The sequence below is a fragment of the Procambarus clarkii genome, chromosome 9, assembly GCF_040958095.1.
Source record: "Procambarus clarkii isolate CNS0578487 chromosome 9, FALCON_Pclarkii_2.0, whole genome shotgun sequence".
In the NCBI taxonomy this organism is placed as follows: domain Eukaryota; kingdom Metazoa; phylum Arthropoda; class Malacostraca; order Decapoda; family Cambaridae; genus Procambarus; species Procambarus clarkii.
Window position 1 is genome coordinate 38,480,679 of NC_091158.1, and position 24,093 is coordinate 38,504,771.

The 24,093-nt window shown below is 42.9% G+C and overlaps 2 protein-coding genes across 2 annotated transcripts; both read left to right on the top strand.

The window, feature by feature from the left end:
* Positions 1–11,782: 11,782 nt before the first annotated feature.
* On the top strand, positions 11,783–16,122 carry LOC138362883 (uncharacterized). Its single transcript, XM_069321457.1, has 4 exons — positions 11,783–11,832; positions 14,137–14,701; positions 14,878–14,911; positions 15,311–16,122. The coding sequence occupies exons 1-4, from the start codon at positions 11,783–11,785 to the stop codon at positions 16,120–16,122; spliced, it is 1,461 nt and encodes a 486-aa protein (XP_069177558.1).
* Positions 16,123–19,880: 3,758 nt separating this feature from the next.
* On the top strand, positions 19,881–21,884 carry LOC138362884 (uncharacterized). The gene is made up of 3 exons (XM_069321458.1): positions 19,881–19,905; positions 20,029–20,856; positions 21,010–21,884. Exons 1-3 carry the CDS (start codon positions 19,881–19,883, stop codon positions 21,882–21,884), a joined length of 1,728 nt encoding a protein of 575 aa, XP_069177559.1.
* The last annotated feature ends 2,209 nt before the right edge of the window (positions 21,885–24,093 follow it).

A 24,093-nucleotide genomic window follows, 5' to 3' on the forward strand; every position in this document is an offset into this window, starting at 1 on the left:
GACACTCGTGAGTGTCTGGCCTGCAGGTCCCAGGGACACTCGTGACTGTCCGGCCTGCAGGTCCCAGGGACTGTATCGTGAGTGTCCGGCCTGCAGGTCCCAGGGACACTCGTGAGTGGCCTGCAGGTCCCAGGGACTGTATCGTGAGTGTCCGGCCTGCAGGTCCCAGGGACACTCGTGAGTGGCCTTCAGGTCCCAGGAACTGTATCGTGAGTGTCCGGCCTGCAGGTCCCAGGGACACTCGTGAGTGGCCTGCAGGTCCCAGGGACACTCGTGAGTGTCCGGCCTACAGGTCCCAGGGACACTCGTGAGTGGCCTGCAGGTCCCAGGGACACTCGTGAGTGTCTGGCCTGCAGGTCCCAGGGACACTCGTGAGTGTCCGGCCTGCAGGTCCCAGGGACACTCGTGAGTGTCCGGCCTGCAGGTCCCAGGGACACTCGTGAGTGTCCGGCCTGCAGGTCCCAGGGACACTCGTGAGTGTCCGGCCTGCAGGTCCCAGGGACACTCGTGAGTGTCCGGCCTGCAGGTCCCAGGGACACTCGTGAGTGTCCGGCCTGCAGGTCCCATGGACTGTATCGTGAGAGACTGACCTGCAGGTCCCAGGGACCGGCAATGGTCACCGAATGAGAAAATATGAGTAAAGTAAAAGTAAACAAACTTTAATATATGAAAATATAATAAATAATACAATATTATCATTTCTTCAAGAACTTGAGGTGATGACAATAACTTGTGAGAATATTGACAGCGACGGCTTTTACAATTACAAGATATTCACTCATATAGCAATCAAAGTAATTTCATTAACAATAAACTTATACTTTATTTTTATTTGTTATACACATATAACAGTTTTCTGTATCTTGGAATATATGCTATTTTCTGTAATTTTCAACACATTAAATCTAAAACAACTAAATTATAAATAAATGTGCAATAAAATCTCTGTTTTATAATAACAATTACAAAGAGAGATTAGGAAAACTTTCTTTACCTGGATCTGAACTCCATTGTACATTATATTTTTTCAGGCAGGAATATGTTGCACTATATTTAAACAATTACAATTTAAACAATTTGCACTATATTTAAATAATATTGAAAATGGGAATAAATACACAATAACAGAAAACGGACTTATTCAGGGAATATGATGAATGACTGACGTCATTGACCATTGACAATGTCTGTGCAGGGTCATCGAGGCAACGAAATTTAAGTGCGACGGAAGACTGCAATTTAATCCCTTCGAGTGAAAGAGTAGAGGCTAGACGGGAGCTGTTTAATCCTTCTTTTTGGGAAAATTATATATGATGGAAGGGAGCGAACGATAAACGAATGAAAATATGAGGAGACTACGAGGTACTGACGAACAAAAATTTAAAAGCATACCCTGGGCTAGAGATAGCCGTCGGAAAAATAAAAACACCCCTGGTCCTACACGAAGCCGCTGGAGAAAATATGAAAACACCCCTGCGCCTATGCGAAGCCGGGGTAAAAAGGAAAATGGCTTTGCAAAGGCGCATTTTCCACTATTGCCATTGATGGTTTTCTCTTGATATTGGCTTCAGGAGACAGGTCTGGCATTATATCAACCCCCAAGTCTCTCTCTCTCTCTCTCTGACTCTTGAAGAATTTCATCTCCCAAATGATACCTTGAATCTGGCCTCCTTCTCCCTACACATATCTTCATTACAATACATTTGCTTGGGTTAAACTCTAACAACTATTTGTTCGACCATTCCTTCAGTTTGTCCAGTCATCTTAAAGTCTCAAGCAGTCCTCCTCTGTCGTTAGATGACTCTTCAGAGGGACCTCTGAAGAGCCAATTAACACAACACTTGCACCCCCTATTAGACTATTTTACAGGAACTTCTTTTCGACGGCTCATAAAACGGAGGAAATTGTCCTGAAAGACATTAGTGATAGGGACGTTATCCCTACAGACAAAAATCAGCAAATACAATTGATAATTTACTACAAAAACAAGAAAACGGCCAACCTACTGATGAAAAACTCCCCAGACACCAAACAGAACGCCTTGAAGGAAACCAACATCGTCTATGCCTTCACATGCCCGCTTGGGGACTGTAAGCCCCAAAAAACTAAGTATATAGATAAGACAACAACGTCTCTTTCTAGGCGATTAACTATGCACAAACAACAGGGCTCCATTAAGGAACATATAATCTCTTCTCACAACCAGACCATCACCAGAGAAATCTTAGCAACACAGAAATCTTCGATAAATACAGCGATAGCTGGAGACTCGACATCAGTGAGGCACTACACATCAAAAAGTCAACACCAGCAATCAACAGCCAATTAATGCACAACTATATTCCACCCACTTCAAGACCCCGAACCAATATAGAAGCAGCAAGAGGAAGTATGGGCCAATAGGCCTTCTGCAGTTACTTCCATTCGTATGTTTTATTATCCAGTTCATGCCCATTGATTCGTGTCCTATCTTATCTTTGTCACCTCACCCAAAACTTTTGTACCATATCACCTCACCCAAAACTTTTGTACCATATCACCTCACCCAAAACTTTTGTACCATATCACCTCACCCAAAACTTTTGTACCATATCACCTCACCCAAAACTTTTGTACCATATCACCTCACCCAAAACTTTTGTACCATATCACCTCACCCAAAACGAGTATAAGTATGATGTATTTTATGTGTAAACCTAAGTCTTTGAAAATATAATAAACATTACGAAATGCGTTCAGGCGTCAGACCAGAAATAAAAGAATGAATTTTGGAGAGTTAATTTATCAATTACCATCGACAGTGAAGAAGAACGTAAGAAATATTGAGAAGATTCGTGTTAAAATTATTAATCTTACCCTTTCGATTATATTCAATAACATATATATATGTATACATATATATACATTATATATATATAATATATATATAAAATGTGTATATAATTCAAATTCAGGCGGGCAGGGAAGAGAGACGAGAGAGTAAGACTGAAGGAAAGAGGAAGGGATAAAAACGAGCGGTAAAAATGTTGACGACTCGTCCACCACGAGCAAACCTCAAAATAACACACATCCTGTTCTGGCGGTGGACGCGACCTTCATCTGTCTGCCTCTTGCCTGTCTTATGTTTACTTCCTTCCCTGTCTGTCTCGCAGTACCTATCGTCCTGTCTTCTAAGTAATTATCCGCTGCTCCCCAAGTAATTATCAAAAGAAGGCGTCAATCCGAGGAGACAATGTGTAGCCGCTGCTTGCTAAGCATCTCAGCTTTGTTGTGTTGCCAGAGTGTTGTGCGAGCCTCGGAACGACACACAATTTTGATCTCAACTAATGGGGATAATGTTATTTCTGGCAAGTAGTGTGACAGCAGTTGACTTCCACTGGTGCAATACATCAGTTATCTACCTGGTTAAACTTAAATCAAGAATCCATTAATTTACTAAAGGTTTCAAAATTAATATGAATAAAGCCCATGATTAAATACTAATAACACAAGTTAAATTATTATCATATGGCAAGGCAAAAGATCAAATTTGAAGTCAAACTAAAACGGTCAAAAGTGCATAGATCTTTATTACAAAGATGAGTCACAGGTGAAAACTACGTCAGTAAAAGTGTCAACGATCAGGAGACTATTACAAGTTTGTGTCTAAATGTGAATATGTCAGAGCGTAACAGAACAGCACCGAGGTCATTTCAGTGTCAAACGTGCTGTTGATTGCATACAGTACATGCTGCAGCGCCCTGACCCCAGGATACGGTACACAGTGCAGCGCCCTGACCCCAGGATACGGTACACAGTGCAGCGCCCTGACCCCTGGATACGGTACACCCTGCAACACCCAAACCCCTGGATACGGTACACCCTGCAACACCCAGACCCCTGGATACGGTACACGCTGCAGCGCCCTGACCCCAGGATACGGTACACAGTGCAGCGCCCTGACCCCAGGATACGGTACACAGTGCAGCGCCCTGACCCCTGGATACGGTACACCCTGCAACACCCAAACCCCTGGATACGGTACACCCTGCAACACCCAGACCCCTGGATACGGTACACGCTGCAGCGCCCTGACCCCAGGATACGGTACACAGTGCAGCGCCCTGACCCCTGGATACGGTACACAGTGCAGCGCCCTGACCCCTGGATACGGTACACCCTGCAACACCCAGACCCCTGGATACTGCACACGCTGCAGCGCCCTGACCCCAGGATACGGTACACGCTGCAGCGCCCTGACCCCTGGATACGGTACACCCTGCAACACCCAGACCCCTGGATACTGCACACGCTGCAGCGCCCTGACCCCTGGATACGGTACACAGTGCAGCGCCCTGACCCCTGGATACGGTACACCCTGCAACACCCAGACCCCTGGATACTGCACACGCTGCAGCGCCCTGACCCCTGGATACGGTACACAGTGCAGCGCCCTGATCCCTGGATACGGTACACAGTGCAGCGCCCTGACCCCTGGATTCGGTACACCCTGCAGCACCCTGACCCCTGGATACGGTACACAGTGCAGCACCCTGACCCCTGGATACAGTACACGGAGCAGAGCTCTAACCACTGGATACGGTACACAGTGCAGCACCCTGACCCCTGAATACGGTACACGGAGCAGCACCCTGACCCCTGGATACGGTACACGCTGCAGAGCCCTAACCCCTGGATACGGTACACAGTGCAGCACCCTGACCCCTGAATACGGTACACGGAGCAGCACCCTGATCCCTGGATACGGTACACAGTGCAGCGCCCTGACCCCTGGATACGGTACACCCTGCAGCACCCTGACCCCTGGATACAGTACACGGAGCAGAGCCCTAACCACTGGATACGGTACACAGTGCAGCACCCTGACCCCTGAATACGGTACACGGTGCAGCACCCTGACCCCTGGATACGGTACACGCTGCAGAGCCCTAACCCCTGGATACGGTAAGTAGTAGGGATGACACGCTAAACGGGAATTTGTATTTTTTTGGAAATTCCCGTTTAGCGTGTCAGTGTTTTCAGGTGAATTTGGGCAGTCACAGATTTGGAATTAAGGAATTCTTATGAGGAAAATAATTTCTGAGATTCTAGAGGTTTGTTAAGAGTTCTTATGGGATAAATTAAGTAGGAAAATCTTACAAAAAAATTCAGAAAAAAGGGTCAATAAATCACAGCACTTCCAGGTAAACTCTACGGATATATTTTGCCTGTTTTCAAAAACCGCGCCGGGGAAAGGGGCCAATATGGCACACCGTATTCGCCGAACATATGGAAAAAGGGGCCGATATGCCACACCGGTTTCACCAAACTTTGAAAAGGGGCCAAATTGGAATTAAGGAATTCTTATGAGGAAAATAATTTCATAGAAGTTTGTTAAGAGTTCATATGAGAGAAATTCAAATTTTCAGAATTCAGTTTTAAGAAAATATTTCAGAGTTTCAAATAATCATAGAAGTTTATTTATATGTTTATGACCAAATTTTGTAAAAAGACCATTTTCAGAGAATATAGTCTTAGATATTTTGTTAAGGAAAACAGACATCTTAGTCGTGACTTTGAGTTTTATAACCATTTACGGTTGTTTCACCTGTAAAGGCCTCAAAAAATAGCAGAGACTGTTTAAAGCTCAAATTTCATCGGAGTGCAGCTTATGCCTGAAAATAATCAGTCAAGTTTTACCCTGAAAATTAACAGAGTCCTGTTGTTAACCTAATTTCTTCAGAGTCCACTTTGTGAGCAAAATTCGCCAGAGTCCAGTTTATGGCCAAAAATATTCAGAGTCCAGTTCATGATCGAAATTAATCAGAGTCCAATTGAAGACCAAAATTTGTTAGAGACCACATTTTCGCTACTAATAGCCCAATTTTAGCATAATTTTAAACAGTCATATTTCAGACGTAGTAAATAAGATCCGAACAAATACCAAGTTCTAGCTCATGTCCTCAGCCTTTGTTCCCTCTGGTATCTTCGGTAATACCTAATCAATTTCCCTGAAATTTCAACCCCTGTATTTCAGACACAGTAAATAAGATCATGTCAGTTACTGAGCTCCAGCTCTTGTCTTAGTTTATCCCCTTAACTTCGTTACTAACAGTCTAATTTCCCTAAAATTTATACCCACTTTATTTCACACAACGTACAATACGACAATTTAGTTACCAAGCTCCAGCTCTCGTCCCTCACCTTACTTCCCTCTCTTATCTTCGTTATTAAACCATCAATTTTCCTGAAATTTAAACCCATCGTACTTCTAACTAAGTAAATAAAGAAAAATAGTGTTACCGAACTCTAGTTCTTGTCCTCTGTCCAAGTTCACTCATGTAAATTCAATACTATCAGTCCAAATCCCCCAGAGATTTAAACACCCATTTACATTTTCAGACCCCCCTGCAAATAAATCAAACTGAAATTACCGAGTTCCAACTCATGTTCCTCACTTAGTTCAATGTTCATCAAATTATTTCAGATCAAGCCCCTCCCCAGTCTATCAAAGTAAGCATCATTATCTTTAATACCCTTTGTGTACTCAGCTATGTAATATTTACACAGTCATATAACACCTTACCTTCAATACCTTTGTTTACCCAAGTAAGCAATAATCACACGGTCAAAAATCTCACCTTACCCTTTCCCTCCCTTACCTACTCATACCCAACATATCCAAACGTTCAATAATCGTACTGTATTTGCATATTTTCTCTATATTCAGCTGTGTTCTTCACATTCTTTTCCATGTTTTGTGTTCACTCCATGTTCTACAAATGTTCATAGCGTGCTCAGTAAATATTTTTTTCACCTGTTTTCCCAATTTTTTCTCTGTTTTCTACCATTTTCCCCGTATGTTCATTATGTTCTTTGTCATGTTTTCATGTACACCATATGTTCTCTGTACAACTTTTATACTCAATATTCATGTTCTCAATGTACTTAGCTTGTTCTTCACATGTTCAGTGTTCATTCTATGTATTCCCTATGTTCCTTATCATATTCTCTGTAAGTTCATATTCCCTACATGTTCACTGTGTTCATCAACTTTTCTTACATGTTTCCTGTGTTCCCTGTATGTTCACTGTGTTCATTCCCTTACTTAGTCTCAATTTTATATGTTCTTTGTTTCTTTAAACCAATTGTTTCTTCCATTCACTAACTTGTTCTTTGTCAAAATATTATCATCAGCAATACAGTTCCCCCAACAAATTTAGTCAGTCAAATTTAGTGTTTCTCCTACTCCTTCTATCCCCCCTTTTCTCTTTATCTCCCTCCTTCTATTCCCCTTTTCTCTCTATCTTCCTCCTTCTATCCCCCCTTTTCTCTCTATCGTCCTCCTTCTCTTTTCCTTCGCTCACTCTCTCTCATTCTCTTATTTTTCTTTTTCTCAAATTCAAGTCTTAGTTCTTCCATGCTCTCACTCTCTCTCATTCTCTTATGTTTCTTTTTCTTAAATTCAAGTCTTAGTTCTCCCATGCTCTCACTCTCTCTCATTCTCTCTCTCTTCTTTGCTCCCATGCTGTTCCTCCCCCTCTCTCTTACTCCTTGCTCCTCTTTTCATGCTCTCACTCCCTTGCTCTCTTGTTTTTCTCAATTTCAAGTCTTAGTAGATCTGTCTCTTTACTACTGTACTTATGTTATTACTAAGATAAAGAATGAACTTATATGTGAAAACAAAGTAAAAGAAAGAAGGAAGGTTAAGTGGGATAGTGGGTTTGGGTAAAATATACAAAAAGGAGAAACAAAACTACATCTGAAAGGTTAGGAAAAGGATAATATATTCAACAAATACGTCAAAACACAATAAACTACATCTGAAAGATTAGGTTAAAGGGTTGGGTAATAAAAACATATGATAAAACCTAATGAATACACTAAGATTACTAGAGGTTAGGTTAATGGGGTAAAACTAGGAACAAATGATAAAAACCTAATAAATACACCAAGATTAAAAAGGTAAGGTTAAGGGGGGAAAGAATAAGACAATTACTACAAACATAATAAATACACTAAGATCACAAGAGGCTAGGTTAAAGGGTGGAAAAATAAGAACAATTATAACAAACATAATAAATACAACTTATGAGCAACTTGATGAACTTTAACAAATAACCCTTGAAATTCAAAAATGACCATTTGAGAAATTACCCCTTGAAACGAGTAAATTCCCATATATAACAAAAATCCTTTGAAATGCTTAAACCCCCAATCTTTAACAAATAGCACTTGAAATGCATAAATGACCATTTGAGAAAAATACCCATTGAAACGAACAAATGAATATGAAACAAGCAGGAATATTTATGTAAGTTAGGCTTCGTTAGTTTGGGTAAGTTAGAATAGGTAAGTTAGGTTATGTCAGTTTGGGTAAGTTAGGATAGGTAAGTTAGGTTATGTAAGTTAGGTTAGGTTCAGTTATTCAAGTTAAGTTAGGTTAGGTTAAGTTAGGTTGGGTAAGTTAGGTAAGAAAAAGTAAGTTAGGTTAGGGAATGCATGTTAAGTTAGGATAGGTAAGTTAGGTTAGGTTAAGTTAGGTAATTTATGTTAAGTTAGGTTAGGTAAGTTAGGATAGGTAAGTTAGGTTAGGTAAGTTAGGTTAGGTTATGCAAGTTCAGTAAGGTTAGGTTAGGTTAGTTCAGTAAGGTTAGGTTAGGTTAGTTAAGTTAGGTAAGGATAGGTACGTTAGGTTAGTTAAGTTAGGTAAGGATAGGTAAGTTAGGTTATGTAAGTTAGGTTAGGTTCAGTTATGCAAGTTAAGTTAGGTTAGGTTAAGTTAGATTAGGTAAGTTAGGATAGGTTAGGTTAAGTTAGGTAAGGATAGGTTAATTAAGTTAGGATATGTAAGTTAGGTTAGGTTAAGTTAGGTAAGGATAGGTTAGTTAAGTTAGGATAGATAAGTTAGGTTAGGTAAGTTAGGTTAGGTTAAGTTAGGTAATTTACGTTAAGTTAGGATAGGTAAGTTAGATAATGTAAGTTAGGTTAGGTTAGGTAAGTTAGGATAGGTTAAGATAGGTTAGGTATGTTAGGTAAGGTAAAGTAAGTTAGGATAGGTTAGGTAAGTTAGGTTAAGTTAGGTTAGGTTTAGGAACGTTATGTTAGGTAAGTAACATTGGGTGGGGAGGATAGGTTATGTACGTTTATGCAGTGTAGTTCAGAGAACAGTTTAAGGTAAAGTTACTAAGAAAATATATTTTAACAGAAGTGAAGGTTTGATATGAAAAGCTGAACTAGTTATATTTTTGGAGAGAAATTTTATGACTTAAGATGTCTTAGAGAATGACATTGATGTCTTTGAGAATAACTTGATGGAAGAAAGAGAGTTTCTTTGATGAACGAATGTGTCTTAGAGAACAACACTGATGAACAAAGGTGAGTTAGAAATTACCTTTGATGGCTCTGAGATTAACTTTTGATAGCTCCGAGAAAAACTTTTTGATGTCTTGGAGAAGAACATTGATGTCTTTGAGAACAATATTGAGGCCTTAGAGAACAACATTGATGAACGAAGATGCCTTAGAAAGCTTCTCTGATGAACGAAAGATTACTTTGAGAATAACTTTTGATGACTGAGATTAACTTTTTGTTAGCTCTGAGAATAACTTTTGGTGACTTAGAGAACTACTTTGATGACTCTGGGAATACCTTTGATGTCTTAGAGAACAACTTTTGATGAACGAAGGTGAGTTAGAGATCACCTTTGATGACTCTGAGAATAACTTTGATGAACGAAGAAAAACAGAAAAACTTTGATAGCTCCGGGGAATAACTTTTATGACATAGGGAATAACTTTATGTCTTAGAGAACAAGTTTGATGACTTAGAGAATAACCTTGATGACTCTGAGAATAACTTTTGATGTCTTAGAGAATAACTTTGATGAACGAAGATGTTTTGGAAAGTTTCTCTGATGAATGAAGGTGACTTTAACGTCTTAGATAATAATTTTAGATGTCTCTGAGAATAACTTTGATGAACGAAGATGTCTTAGAAAGCTTCTCTGATGAATGAAAGGTTAAATAACTTTTGATTGCTCTGAGAATAACTTTTGTGGACATGAATAGTATTTGACGTTTTGAGTGTGTTTTTGATTGTGTCTTTGATGTCTCGAAGAGTAACTTTGATATCTCGAAGAGTAACTTTGATGTCTCGAAGAGTAACTTTGATGTCTCGAAGAGTAACTTTGATGTCTCGAAGAGTGTCTTTGATGTCTTGAAGAGTGTCTTTGATTATTTTTCTTACTCATTGAAGTATACTGTTAGTTACAAAAGTGTAGAACGATGTTACATTTGACTAATTTTCTACTCTAAGAAGTATTGAGCGAAGCTGCACTTGACAAAATGATGAACGCGGCTATCTTCAGTTGATTGACTGACAATTTTAGTTAGGAAACGACAAGAAAATTTGATGATCATTGTTATTTTTTGTGCTCCCCAAAGTATAATGTCAGTTAAGAACAGCGATGAAAGATATCTTTGGCTATTTTTTCTTACTTGATGAAACATAACGGCTGTTAAGAAATGATGAACAAGACTATTTTCAGTTACTTGACGATGGATAAGGTTAGTTATAAACAGTGTTGGAAAGTTTCCTTTGACAATTTTTTAGCTAAGAGAAAGGCCATTTTAGTTAAGAACGGTGTTGAACGAGGCTAATTCTGACTATTTTTAGTTGATTGGATAATAAGTTTAGTTGAGAAATGACGAGAAGTGACTATGTTTTTAGTTGATTGTCGAAAGATCTTTTTAGTTAAGGAACGATAAATAACATGTAAGGGAATGAACCCAGTGAACATATGGGGAACATGGCAAAGAACACAGAAAACATGTAAGAAAAGTTGATGAATACAGTGAACATGATGGGAATATGAAGTTGCAGAGAACATGAAAACATGATAAGGAGAATAGGAAATATAAAGAATGAACACTGAACATGTGAAGAACAAGCTAAGAACATTGAGAACGTGAATATTGAGTATAAAAGTTGTACAGAGAACATATGGTGTACATGAAAACATGACAAAGAACATAGTGAACATAGGGGGAAAATGGTAGAAAACAGAGAAAAATTGAGAAAACAGGTGAAAAAAATATGAACTGAGCATGCTGTGAACATTTGTAGAACATGGAGTGAACACAGAAAACATGGAAAAGAATGTGAAGAACACAGCTGAATATAGAGAAAATATGCAAATACAGTACGATTATTGAAGGTTTGGATATGTTGGGTATGAGTAGGTAAGGGAGGGAAAGGGTAAGGTGAGATTTTTGACCGTGTGATTATTGCTTACTTGGGTAAACAAAGGTATTGAAGGTAAGGTGTTATATGACTGTGTAAATATTACATAGCTGAGTACACAAAGGGTATTAAAGATAATGATGTTTACTTTGATAGACTGGGGAGGGGCTTGATCTGAAATAATTTGATGAACATTGAACTAAGTGAAGAACATTAGTTGGAACTCGGTAATTTCAGTTTGATTTATTTGCAGGGGGTCTGAAAATATAGTTGGGTGTTTAAATCTCTGGGGGATTTGGACTGATAGTATTGAATTTACATGAGTGAACTTGGACAGAGGACATGAGCTAGAACTTGGTATTTGTTCGGATCTTATTTTACTATGTAGAAATATAGTGATCATAAATGTCAGGGAAATTGATCTGCTAATAAAGAACTTGAACAAATGAACTACGGTGGAGGAAAAGAGCTGGAGCTCAGTAACTGACTTGATCTTATTTACTACGTCTGAAATATGACTGTTTAAAATTAGACTAAAATTGGGCTATTAGTAGCAAAAATGCGGTCTCTGTCAAATTTGGGCCTTCAATTGGACTCTGATGAAAATTGGTAATGAACTGGACTCAGTTAAAATCTGGTCGTCTATGGACTCTGCCTAATTTCCGTCATTACTGGACTCTGAATATTTTTGGGCACAAAGTGAACTCTGACGAATTTTCGGTATAAACTGGATTCTAATGAAAATTGGTCTGAAAATGGGCTCTGACGAATTTTGCTCACAACGTGGACTCTAAATAATTTAGATCAACAGGACTCTGTTAATTTCCAGGGTAAAACTTGACTCTGATTATTTTCAGGCATAAACTGGACTCTGAAGAATTTTGAGCTTTAAACTGTCTCTGACTAATTTTCAGTCTTAAATGCATATAAAACTAAATGTCATGGCTAAGATGTCTGTTTTCCTTAACAAAACGTCTAAGACAATATTCTCCTAAAATGGTCTTTTTTACAAAATTCGGTAATAAACAAATAAATAAACTTCTATGATTACTTGAAACTGAAATATTTTCTTAAAACTGAACTCTGAAAAATTTGAATTTCTCTCATACAAACTCTCAACAAACTTCGATGAAATTATTTTCCTCATAAGAACTCTTAACAACTTTTATGAAATTATTTTCCTCATAAGAACTCTTAACAAACTTATATGAACATATTCTCAGAAAATGGTCTTTGAAAAATACGCGGTTTTGAAAATAGGCACGAATTGTCCATAGAGTTTACCGGGAAACTGTGTGACTTAAACACGATATTTCTGAATTTTTTTCTAAAAGATTTTCCTACTTATTTTCCTCATAAGAACTCTTAACAAACTTCTATAATCTCAGAAATTATTTTCCTCATAAGAATTCCTTACTTCCAAATCTGTGACTGCCCAAATTGACCTGAAACCCCTGGCAGTCTACACACGATATTTGAATTTCTCCCAAAAGAACTCACACAATCTTCTATGACATTATTTTCATCATAAGAACTCCTAACAAATTTCTATAATCTCAGAAATTATTTTTCTCATACGAATTCCTTAATTCCAAATCTGTGACTGCCCAAATTTACCTGAAACCCGTGGCGGTCTACACACGATATTTGCCGAAAACAAAATATCATGTGTGGACCGCCATCCCTACTTCTACAGTACACAGAGCAGCACCCTGACCCCTGGATACGGTACACGCTGCAGTGCCTTAACCCCTGGATACGGTACACGCTGCAGAGCCCTGACCCCTGGAGACCTAATATCTGACCATATCTACAAACTCGCCTTTCTGGAACGGCTGATATGATGTAAAAATGTTCATGTGTAATGGGTCCATTATCTCTGTATTCCTGCTCCATTAGCCAGATTAATCTTGCAAATATTCTGAATATTGTAGATATGACGCGCAGAGCCATAGTGTGTTAGAATATGCTTAATATTATTGCTTTGTGAGTGTACAGTGTATGTAGAGTGGGAGACCTGTTGGAGATTATACACACATATGTGCATGGACTTGTGGTCATGCTTGTGTATATACTTATGTGCTCGTGTGCTGGTACCCATGGTCGTGTTTTGCTTGCCTCTGGATGCATATACTTCCATGTATATCTGAATAAGTTGGGAAAAATACGGGTCTTCCTGCACCAGCGCTACTTAAGGTATGACACACGCAACACATTACCGAAGAACATCAAGGTTTACAGCCTCTTTTGTGTCGTAGAAACATTTTGGTATTTTTACATTCTTGCGTTTCAAGGAAAGACTGAGTGCTCGGGGGCTGTACCTGAGCGATGACAATCCTTCAAAGACTGAGGTGAACGTTGGAACACACTGAGGCATTCTTGATACAGCATTTTAGGATTGTATGGAAAGAGAAGACGGCGAGTAATGGCATGTATGAGGTTAAAGAGTATGGAAGAAAAGAGTATCATTACCTCAACCCGTCCTCTTAAAAATAACGTCACTTTTGGCTCGTATACGCGCTATGGCCAAATTTGGACGTAATTTGAAATGAAATCGACTCACAAAAGTGACGTTCTGTTCCGTTTTCTGTTCGAGTCGTCCGGCGTACGCGCAGAGGTTATAAGAGGACACTTTAAATTAACGTTTTTCATAACGTTTTGAAACTTTATGAGAATTTCCTGCCCACCTAACCTATCAGAGGACCCTTAACTTACTGTTGTTGAAAAAAAAAAATCCCAAATATATTTTCATTTTTTTCATTTTCAAATTACGTCCAAATTCGGCCATACGGGCAAACGGCCAAAAGTGACGTTCTTTTTAAGAGGACAGGTTGCATTAGGACCCGACATTCTGTTGATATCTGTGGGGAGTTGCGAGTTGCTCCAGCCTGGTTATCTGGGTGGTTGTCTCAGTGATCCAGCTCGCGGTGAACAAGCTGGAAGACATTGCCGTGGACCAGGTGGCAGACACAGCCGTGGACCAGGTGGAAGACACAGCCGTGGACCAGGCGGCAGACACTGCCGTGGACCAGGTGGCAGACACTTGGTGGACCAGGTGGCAGACACTGCCTTGGACCAGGAGGCAGACACTGCCGTGGACCAGCTGGCAGACACTGCCGTGGACCAGGCGGCAGACACTGCCGTGGACCAGCTGGCAGACACTGCCGTGGACCAGGTGGCAGACACTGCCTTGGACCAGGAGGCAGACACTGCCGTGGACCAGCTGGCAGACACTGCCGTGGACCAGGTGGCAGACACTGCCTTGGACCAGGAGGCAGACACTGCCGTGGACCAGGTGGCAGACACTGCCGTGGACCAGCTGGCAGACACTGCCGTGGACCAGGTGGCAGACACTGCCTTGGACCAGGAGGCAGACACTGCCGTGGACCAGGAGGCAGACACTGTCGTGGACCAGGTGGCAGACACTGCCGTGGACCAGGTGGCAGACACTGCCGTGGACCAGGAGGCAGACACTGCCGTGGACCAGGAGGCAGACACTGCCGTGGACCAGGAGGCAGACACTGCCGTGGACCAGCAGGCAGACACTGCCGTGGACCAGCTGGCAGACACAGCCGTCTGTGTAGTCAACCATTATGCTGCTTGTGTTGTCAAAGTCTCTTTAGTTAACAACTACGCTGCCTGTGTTGCTGCCAGTGTTGCGACAGTCACTGTAGTCTATCATTATGCTGTCAGTGTTGCCACAGTCACTGTAGTTAACCACAATGCTGCCAGTGTTGCTGACAGTGTTGCTGCCAGTGTTGCCACTGTCTCTCTAGTCAACCACTATGATGCCAGTTTTGCCACAGTCACTGGAGTCAACCACTATGCTGCCAGTGTTGCAACAGTCACTGTAGTCAACCACTATGCTGCTAGTGTTGACAAAGTCACTGTAGTCAACCACAATTCAGCCAATGTTGCTACAGTCACTGTAGTCAACCACAATGCTACCAGTGTCGCCAGAGTCTCTGTAGTCTACCACTATGCTGCCAGTGTTGCCACAGTCACTGTAGTCAACCACTATGCTGCTAGTGTTGACATATTCACTGTAGTCAACCACTATACCACTATGCTGCCAATGTTTCCACAGTCACTGTAGTCAACCACTTTGCTGCCAGTGTGGCCCCAGTCTATGTAGTCTACCACAATGCTGCCAGGGTTGCCACAGTCTCTGTAGTCAACCACTATGCTGACAGTGTTGCCCCAGTCTCTGTAGTCAAAAACTATAATGCCAGTGTTGACACAGTCACTGTAGTACACCATTACGCTGCCAGTTTTGCCACAGTCACTGTAGTCTACTACTATGCTGCCAGTGTTGCCACTGTCTCTGTTATCAACCATTATGCTGCTTGTTTTGTACAAGTCTCTTCAGTTAACAACTATGCTGCCTGTGTTGCTGCCAGAGTTGCAACTGTCACTGTAGTCAACCACTATGATGCCAGTTTTGCCACAGTCACTGGAGTCAACCACTATGCTGCTAGTGTTGCCACAGTCACTGTAGTCAACCACTATGCTGCTAGTGTTGACAAAGTCACTGTAGTCAACCACAATTCAGCCAATGTTGCTTCAGTCACTGTAGTCAACCACAATGCTACCAGTGTCGATACAGTCTCTGTAGTCTACCACTATGCTGCCAGTGTTGCCACAGTCACTGTAGTCAACCACTATGCTGCCAGTGTTGCCACAGTCACTCTAGTTAACCATTATACTGTCACTGTTGCCACAGACTCTGTAGTCAACCTTTATGCTGCCATTGTTGCCACAGTCTCTGTAGTTAACCATTATGCCGCCAGTGTTGCTACAATCACTGTAGTCATCCACTATGCTACCAGTTTTCCCACAGTCTCTGTAATCTACCACTATGCTGCCAGTGTTGCCACAGTCACTGTAGTCAACCACTAAGCTGCTAGTGTTGACACAGTCACTGTAGTCAACCACTATGCTGCCAGTGTTGCCACAGTCTCTGTAGTCAACCACTATGCTGCCAGTGTTGCCACAGTCTCTGTAGTCAACAACTATGCTGCCAGTGTTGCCACAGTCACTGTAGTCAACCACTTTGCTGCTAGTGTTGACAAAGTCAGTGTAGTCAACCACAATTCAGCCAGTGTTGCTTCAGTCACTGTAGTCAACCACAATGCTACCAGTGTCGCCACAGTCACTGTAATTAACTATTATACTGGCAGTGTTGCCACAGTCTCTGTAGTCAACCTTTATGCTGCCATTGTTGCCACAATCTCTGTAGTTAACCATTATGCCGCCAGTGTTGCTACAGTCACTGTAGTCATCCACTATGCTACCAGTGTTGCCACAGTCACTGTAGTCAACCACTATGTTGCCAGTGTTGCCACAGTCTCTGTAGTCAACCACTATCCTGCCAGTGTTGCCACAGTCTCTGTAGTCAACAACTATGCTGCCAGTGTTGCCACAGTCTCTCTAGTCAACCATTATGCTGATTGTGTTGCCACAGTCTCTGTAGTCACCCACTATGCTGCCAGTGTTGCCACAGTCACTGTAGTCAACCACTATTCTGCCAGTGTTGCCATGGTCACTGTAGTCAACCACTATGCTACCAGTGTTGCCATAGTCATTGTAGTTAACCATAATACTGCCAGTGTTGCTAAAGTCTCTGTAAATCAACCGTTATTCTGCTAGTGTTGCCACAGTCTCTGTAGTCGACCATTATGCTGCCATTGTTGCCACAGTCACTGTAGGTAACGATTATGCCGCCAGTGTTGCCACAGTCTCTGTAGTCAACCTTTATGCTGCCAGTGTTCCCACAGTCACTGTAGGCAACTATTATGCTGCTTGTGTTGCTGCCAGTTTTGCTACAGTCACTGTAGTCAACCACTATGCTGCCAGTGTTGCCACAGTCACTGTAGTCAACCACTATGCTGCTTGTGTTGACAATGTCACTGTAGTCAACCACTATGCAGCCCCTGTTGCTACAGTCACTGTAGTCAACTACTATGCTACCAGTGTTGCCACGGTCTCTGTAGTCTACCACTAAGCTGCCAGTGTTGCTGCCAGTGTTGCCACAGTCACTGTAGTCAACCACTATGCTGCTAGTATTCACACAGTCACTGTAGTCAACCACTATGCTGCCAGTGTTGCCACGGTCACTGAAGTCAACCACTATGCTTTCAGTGTTGCCATAGTCTCTGTAGTTAACCATAATACTGCCAGTGTTGCCAAATTCTCTGTAACTCAACCATTATTCTGCTAGTGTTGCCACAGTCTCTGTAGTTGACCATTATGGTGCCAGTGTTGCCACAGTCACTGTAGACAACCATTATGTTGCCAGTGTTGCCTCAGTCTCTGTAGTCTACCACAATGCTGCCAGTGTTGCTGTTAGTGTTGCCACAGTCTCTGTAGACAACAAGTATGATGCCGGTGTTGACACAGTCACTGTAGTCAACCATTATGCTGCCAGTGTTGCCACAGTCACTGTAGTCTACTACTATGCTGCTAGTGTTGCCACAGTCTGTGTAGTCAACCATTATGCTGCTTGTGTTGCCACAGTCTCTGTAGTCAACCACTATGCTGCCAATGTTGCCACAGTCACTGTAGTCAACCACAGTGCTGCCAGTGTTACCACAGTCACTGTAATCAATCACTATGCTTCCAGTGTTGCCATAGTCTCTGTAGTCAACCACAATGCTGCCAGTGTTGCTGCCAGTATTTCCAAAGACTTTGTAGCCTACCATTTTGCTGCCAGTGTTGCCATAGTCTCTGTAGTCAACCACTATGCTGCCAGTGTTGCTGAAAGTGTTGCTACAGTCTCTGTAGTCAACCACTATGATGCCAGTGTTGCCACAGTTACTGTAGTCAACCACTATGCTGCCAGTGTTGCCAAAGTCACTGTAGTCAACAACTATGCTGCTAGTGTTCCCACAGTCACTGTAGTCAACCATTATGCTGCCAGTGTTGCCACACAATCACTGTTGTCTACCACTATTCTACCAGTGTTGCCACAGTCTCTGTAGTCTACCACTATGCTGCCAGTGTTGCTACCAGTGTTGCCACAGTCACTGTAGTCAACCACTATGCTGCTAGTGTTGACATATTCACTGTAGTCAACCACTATGCTGCCAATGTTTCCACAGTCACTGTAGTCAACCACTATGCTGCCAGTGTGGCCTCAGTCTATGTAGTCTCCCACAATGCTGCCAGTGTTGTTGCCAGTGTTTTCACAGTCTCTGTAGTCAACCACACTGCCGCCAGTGTTGCCCCAGTCTCTGTAGTCAACAACTATAATGCCAATGTTGACACAGTCACTGTAGTTAACCATTATGCTACCAGTGTTGCCACAGTGTCTGTAGTGAACCATTATGCTGCCAGTGTTGCGACAGTCTCTGTAGTCGACCATTATGCTGCCATTGTTGCCAGTCACTGTAGTTGACCATTATGGTGCCAGTGTTGCCACAATCACTGTAGCCAACCACTATGCTACCAGTGTTGCCACAGTCCCATTAGTCTAACACTATGCTGCCAGTGTTTCTGCCAGTGTTGCCACAGTCTCTGTAGTCAACACTATGCTGCTAGTGTTGACACAGTCAGTGTAGTCAACCGCTATGCTGTCAGTTTTTCCACAGTCACTGTAGACAACCATTATGTTGCCAGTGTTGCCTCAGTCTCTGTAGTCTACCACAATGCTGCCAGTGTTGCTGTTAGTGTTGCCACAGTCTCTGTAGTCAACAACTATGATGCCAGTGTTGACAGAGTCACTGTAGTCAACCATTATGCTGCCAGTGTTGCCACAGTCACTGTAGTCTTCTACTATGCTGCTAGTGTTGCCACAGTCTGTGTAGTCAACCATTATGCTGCTTGTGTTGCCACAGTCTCTGTAGTCAACCACTATGCTGCCAATGTTGCCACAGTCACTGTAGTCAACCACCGTGCTGCCAGTGTTGCCACAGTCCCTGTAGTCAATCACTATGCTGCCAGTGTTGCCACAGTCACTGTAGTTAACCATTATGCTTCCATTGTTGCCACAGCCACTTTAGTTAACCATTATGCCGCCAGTTTTGCCACAGTCTCTGTAGTCAACCATTATGCTGCCAGTGTTGCTGCCATTGTTGCCACAGTTACTGAAGTCAAGCACTATGCTGCCTGTGTTGCGGCCAGTGTTGCAACAGTCTCTATACTCAACCACTATGCTGCCTGTGTTGTCACTGTCACTGTAGTCAACCACAATGCTGCCAGTGTTGCCAGAGTCACTGTAGTCTACCAAAATGCTGCCAGTGATCCCAAAGAAATTGTAGTCTACCACAATGCTGCTAGTGTTGCGACAGTCACTGTAGTCTACCACTATGCTGCCAGTGTTGCCACAGTCACAGTAGTCTACCACAATGCTCGCAGTGTAGCCACAGTCACTGTAGTCAACCATTATGCTGCTAGTGTTGCCACAGTCTCTGTAGTCAACCACTATGTGGCCAGTGTTGCCACCGTCAATGTAGTCTACCACAATGCTGCCAGTGTTGCCACAGTCACTGTAGTCTATCATGATGCTGCCAGTGTTGCCACCGTCAATGTAGTCTACCACAATGCTGCCAGTGTTGCCACAGTCACTGTAGTCACCCATTATGCTGCCAGAGTTGCCACAGTCACTGTAATCTACAACTAAGCTGCCAGTGTTGCCAAAGTCTCTGTAGTCAACCATCATGCTGCTGTGTTGCCACAGTCTCTGTAGTCTACCACTATGCTGCCAGTGTACTACCAGTGTTGCCACAGTCACTGAAGTCAACCACTATGCTGCTAGTGTTGACATATTCACTGTAGTCAACCACTATGCTGCCAATGTTTCCACAGTCACTGTAGTCAACCACTATGCTGCCAGTGTGGCCTCAGTCTATGTAGTCTCCCACAATGCTGCCAGTGTTGTTGCCAGTGTTGCCACAGTCTCTGTAGTCAACCACTATGCTGCCAGTGTTGCCCCAGTCTCTGTAGTCAACAACTATAATGCCAGTGTTGACACAGTCACTGTAGTCAACCATTATGCTGCCAGTTTTGCCACAGTCACTGTAGTCTACTACTATGCTGCCAGTGTTGCCACAGTCTCTGTAGTCAACCATTATGCTGCTTGTGTTGCCAAAGTCTCTTTAGTTAACAACTACGCTGCCTGTGTTGCTGCCAGTGTTTCCACTGTCACTGTAGTCAACCACTATGATGCCAGTTTTGCCACAGTCACTGTAGTCAACCACTATGCTGCCAGTGTTGCTGACAGTGTTGCTGCCAGTGATGCCACTGTCTCTCTAGTCAACCACTATGATGCCAGTTTTGCCACAGTCAATGCAGTCAACCACTATGCTGCCAGTGTTGAAACAGTCACTGTAGTCAACCACTATGCTGCTAGTGTTGACAAAGTCACTGTAGTCAACCACAATTCAGCCAATGTTGCTACAGTCACAGTAGTCAACCACAATGCTACCAGTGTCGCCACAGTCTCTGTAGTCTACCACTATGCTGCCAGTGTTGCTGCCAGTGTTGCCACAGTCACTGTAATAAACCACTATGCTGCCATTGTTGCCACAATCACTGTAGTTAACCATTATACTGTCAGTGTTACCACAGTCTCTGTAGTCAACCATTATGCTGCTTGTGTTGCCACAGTCTCTGTAGTCAACCACAATGCTGCCAGTGTTTCTGCCAGTGTTGCCACTGTCACTGTAGTCAACCACTGTGCTGCCAGTGTTGCCATTGTCTCTGTAGTCAACCACTATGCTGCTAGTGTTGCTGCCAGTGTTGCTACAGTCTCTGTAGTCAACCACTATGATGCCAGTGTTGCCACAGTTACTGTAGTCAACCACTATGAAGCAAGTGTTGCCACAGTCACTGTAGTCAACAACTATGCTGCTAGTGTTGACACAATCATTGTAGTCAACCATTATGCTGCCAATGTTGCCACAATCACTGTTGTCAACCACTATGCTACCAGTGTTGCTACAGTCTCTGTAGTCAACAACTATAATGCCAGTGTTGACACAGTCTCTGTAGTCAACCATTATGCTGCCAGTTTTGCCACAGTCACTGTAGTCTACTACTATGCTGCCAGTGTTGCCACTGTCTCTGTAGTCAACCAATATGCTGCTTGTGTTGTACAAGTCTCTTTAGTTAACAACTATGCTGCCTGTGTTGCTGCCAGTGTTGCCACTGTTACTGTAGTCAAGCACTATGATGCCCGTTTTGCCACAGTCACAGGAGTCAACCACCATGCTGCCAGTGTTGCCACAGTCACTGTAGTCAACCACTATGCTGCTAGTGTTGACAAAGTCACTGTAGTCAACCACAATTCAGCCAATGTTGCTACAGTCACTGTAGTAAACCACAATGCTACCAGTGTCGATACAGTCTCTGTAGTCTACCACTATGCTGCCAGTGTTGCTGCCAATGATGCCACAGTCACTGTAGTCAACCACTATGCTGCCAGTGTTGCCACAGTCACTGTAGTTAACCATTATACTGTCACTGTTGCCACAGACTCTGTAGTCAACCTTTATGCTGCCATTGTTGCCACAGTCTCTGTAGTTAACCATTATGCCGCCAGTGTTGCTACAATCACTGTAGTCATCCACTATGCTACCAGTTTTGGCACAGTCTCTGTAATCTACCACTATGCTGCCACTGTTGCTGCCAGTGTTGCCACAGTCACTGTAGTCAACCACTAAGCTGCTAGTGTTGACACAGTCACTGTAGTCAACCACTATGCTGCCAGTGTTGCGACAGTCTCTCTAGTCAACCACTATGCTGCCAGTGTTGCCACAGTCTCTGTAGTCAACAACTATGCTGCCAGTGTTGCCATGGTCACTGTAGTCAACCATTTTTCTGCCAGTGTTGCCATGGTCAGTGGAGTCAACCACTATGCTACCAGTGTTGCCATAGTCATTGTAGTTAACCATAATACTGCCAGTGTTGCTAAAGTCTCTGTAAATCAACCGTTATTCTGCTAGTGTTGCCACAGTCTCTGTAGTCGACCATTATGCTGTCATTGTTGCCACAGTCACTGTAGTCAACCACTATGCTGCTAGTGTTGACAAAGTCACTGTAGTCAACCACAATTCAGCCAATGTTGCTACAGTCACTGTAGTCAACCACAATGCTACCAGTGTCGCCACAGTCTCTGTAGTCTACCACTATGCTGCCAGTGTTGCTGCCAGTGTTGCCACAGTCACTGTAATAAACCACTATGCTGCCATTGTTGCCACAATCACTGTAGTTAACCATTATACTGTCAGTGTTGCCACAGTCTCTGTAGTCAACCATTATGCTGCTTGTGTTGCCACAGTCTCTGTAGTCAACCACAATGCTGCCAGTGTTTCTGCCAGTGTTGCCACTGTCACTGTAGTCAACCACTGTGCTGCCAGTGTTGCCATTGTTTCTGTAGTCAACCACTATGCTGCTAGTGTTGCTGCCAGTGTTGCTACAGTCTCTGTAGTCAACCACTATGATGCCAGTGTTGCCACAGTTACTGTAGTCAACCACTATGAAGCAAGTGTTGCCACAGTCACTGTAGTCAACAACTATGCTGCTAGTGTTGACACAATCATTTTAGTGAACCATTATGCTGCCAGTGTTGCCACAATCACTGTTGTCAACCACTATGCTACCAGTGTTGCTACAGTCTCTGTAGTCAACAACTATAATGCCAGTGTTGACACAGTCACTGTAGTCAACCATTATGCTGCCAGTTTTGCCACAGTCACTGTAGTCTACTACTATGCTGCCAGTGTTGCCACTGTCTCTGTAGTCAACCAATATGCTGCTTGTGTTGCACAAGTCTCTTTAGTTAACAACTATGCTGCCTGTGTTGCTGCCAGTGTTGCCACTGTTACTGTAGTCAACCACTATGATGCCAGTTTTGCCACAGTCACAGGAGTCAACCACTATGCTGCTAGTGTTGACAAAGTCACTGTAGTCAACCACAATTCAGCCAATGTTGCTACAGTCACTGTAGTAAACCACAATGCTACCAGTGTCGATACAGTCTCTGTAGTCTACCACTATGCTGCCAGTGTTGCTGCCAATGATGCCACAGTCACTGTAGTCAACCACTATGCTGCCAGTGTTGCCACAGTCACTGTAGTTAACCATTATACTGTCACTGTTGCCACAGACTCTGTAGTCAACCTTTATGCTGCCATTGTTGCCACAGTCTCTGTAGTTAACCATTATGCCGCCAGTGTTGCTACAATCACTGTAGTCATCCACTATGCTACCAGTTTTGGCACAGTCTCTGTAATCTACCACTATGCTGCCACTGTTGCTGCCAGTGTTGCCACAGTCACTGTAGTCAACCACTAAGCTGCTAGTGTTGACACAGTCACTGTAGTCAACCACTATGCTGCCAGTGTTGCCACAGTCTCTCTAGTCAACCACTATGCTGCCAGTGTTGCCACAGTCTCTGTAGTCAACAACTATGCTGCCAGTGTTGCCATGCTCACTGTAGTCAACCATTTTTCTGCCAGTGTTGCCATGGTCACTGTAGTCAACCACTATGCTACCAGTGTTGCCATAGTCATTGTAGTTAGCCATAATACTGCCAGTGTTGCTAAAGTCTCTGTAAACCAACCGTTATTCTGCTAGTGTTGTCACAGTCTCTGTAGTCGACCATTATGCTGTCATTGTTGCCACAGTCACTGTAGGTAACGATTATGCCGCCAGTGTTGCCACAGTCTCTGTAGTCAACCTTTATGCTGCCAGTGTTCTCACAGTCACTGTAGTCAACCATTAAGCTGCTTGTGTTGCTGCCAGTTTTGCTACAGTCACTGTAGTCAACCAATATGCTGCCAATGTTGCCACAGTCACTGTAGTCAACCACTATGCTGCTTCTGTTGACAATGTCAGAGTAGTCAACAACTATGCAGCCCCTGTTGCTAC